Source organism: Aotus nancymaae, unplaced genomic scaffold (genome assembly GCF_030222135.1).
Source record: "Aotus nancymaae isolate 86718 unplaced genomic scaffold, 86718_ANA_hifiasm-v0.15.2.pri h1tg000029l, whole genome shotgun sequence".
NCBI classification, from domain to species: Eukaryota; Metazoa; Chordata; class Mammalia; order Primates; family Aotidae; genus Aotus; species Aotus nancymaae.
Genome location: NW_026988442.1, coordinates 28,922,068 through 28,924,201, shown reverse-complemented (window position 1 = coordinate 28,924,201; position 2,134 = coordinate 28,922,068). Strand labels below are relative to the sequence as shown.

At 45.3% G+C, this 2,134-nt stretch overlaps 1 protein-coding gene across 1 annotated transcript; it reads right to left on the bottom strand.

The window, feature by feature from the left end:
* Positions 1-1,277: 1,277 nt before the first annotated feature.
* LOC105727377 (small ribosomal subunit protein uS2-like) lies at positions 1,278-1,916 on the bottom strand. The gene has a single exon (XM_064382186.1). The coding sequence runs from the start codon at positions 1,914-1,916 to the stop codon at positions 1,278-1,280; it is 639 nt and encodes a 212-aa protein (XP_064238256.1).
* Between the last annotated feature and the right edge of the window lie 218 nt (positions 1,917-2,134).

Sequence of the window (2,134 nt, the reverse complement as noted above, 5' to 3'; positions counted from 1 at the left end):
AAATTAGCCAGGCATGGTGGTGCATGCCTGTAATCCCAGCTACTTGGGAGGCTGAGGCAGGAGAATCTCTTGAACCCAGGAGGCAGAGGCTGCAGTGAGCTGAGACCCCACCACTGCACTCCAGCCTGGGCAAAAGAACAAGACACTATCTCAAAAAGAAAAAAAATTTACTATCTGTAATCCCAGCCCTTTGGGAGGCTGAGGTGGGAGGATCACTTGAGCCCAGGAGTTTGAGACCACCCTGGGTTACATAGTGATATCTTGTTTCTACAGAAAAAAATAAACTTTGCCAGGCATAGTGGTGTGAGTCTGTGTCTCAAATACTTGGGAGGCCAAGGTGGGAGAATCACTTGAGCCCAAGAGGTGAGGATGCAGTGAGTGGTAATCATGTGACTGTACTCCAGCCTGGGTGACAGAGTGAGACCCTATCTCAAAAGAAAAAAAAAATGGGGTGGGGTAGCAAAAGTAGAAAAAAAAAAGTAAAAAATTATTGTCTCTTTATAAAAAACCTTTGCTCACCTATGCTCTAGTGGGAAAATATACTCCGATTTTTTTTAATCTTCAGTTTTTTTCTTTTCACAGCAAACTCAGTTGAATTCATGAATAGTTTCATTCAAACATTCATTCATTTATTCAACCAACCATTCATTCATTCATTCGTTCAACCAATATATATACCAAACACCTATCGAGTGCCTAGGATGTTGATTTAGGCCCTGGGGTACAGAGATGAAAAAAGGACAGCTTTTTCAAGAATAGTCCTTGCCATCAAGGGCATTTCCTGTGGCTTTATGAAATCTAGCCATACTCTTACATAATTTACAAGAAACCAGTTGTGTGATCTTGGACAAATTTCTTAATCCTTCTAGACTTTAGTTTCCTTATCTGCAAATGAGAGTGGTAGTAGTACTTATCTCAAGATGTTGTTGTAAAAATTAAGGGTTTTGTTTGTTCCTTTTTTTTTTTTTTTTTTTTTTTTTTCAGAAACTCCATGTTTATTTTCCATGAATCTTATATGTTGTCTAAGAGCCCACACAAGAACAGCTGAAGGCCATTCAGTGGTTGCCGCTACCCATTCAGTGGCCTGAGCAGTGGGAGCTGCAGACCAGTCTTCCATGGCAGGCTGGGCACTCCAGTCTTCAGTAGGGAACTGCTGCATAGGCACAGAGGGCACCTGCCCGCCTTCAGACCAATCGGCAACCTCAGGCTGAGTAGCAGTGAACTCAGGAGCTGGAGCAGTCCATTCACCCTGAAATTCCTCCTTGGTTACAGCCTTTTCAGCCTGCTCTTCTTTCTTTTTCAATCTCTTCAGGATCTCTGTAGAAGTAGAGATCAGGCATGACCTCCCACGGGTGTTCACGGGCAATGGTGCCACGCATGTGCAAAACTTCCCGAGCCAGCATCCAGCACATCAAACCCACTGAGTGAGCTCCTTTGTTGTTGCATGGGATGGCAATGTCCACACAGCGCAGAGGAGAATCTATGTTACACAGAGCAATGGTAGGTAGGTTAATGTAAGACGCCTCCAGGTCAGCGCTGGGGTCAGTAACCACAAGCAGCCATGGCTCCCGGAAGGCTGCCTGGATCTGGTTGGTGAAGGTTCCAGGAGTAAAGCAGCCAGCAATTGGAGTGGTTCCAGTGGCAGCAGCAAACTTCAGCATGGCCCTCTGGCCAGTATTCCTGGAGGATATAACACTGACATCGGCAGGGTTTTCAATGGCAACAATGGCATGAGCTGCCAGGAGAAGCTTCTCCCAGGTCCTCTTCAGATTTATGATGTAGGTGCCATCACTTTTCCTTTTATAGATATACTGTTCCATCTGGAAGTCAAGGTTGGTACCACCTAAATGGGTTCCTGCAGCCAGGAACTTAAGGACATCCTCCTTCATTTGCAGGACATCAAGGGCTCCGGACATTGTGAAAGTTTCCCTTTAAATTATGATGGGAATCCAGAACAACGCCGTATGGAGCCCTTGGCAGGTAGTGCGGAAAGCTGTTCTTTTTTTTTTTTAAAGATGAAGTTTCACTCTTGTTGCCAAAGCTGGAGTGCAATGGCACCAACTTGGCTCACTGCAACCCCACCTCCCAGGTTCAAGCAATTCTCTTGCTTCAGCTTCCTGAGTAGCTGGGATTA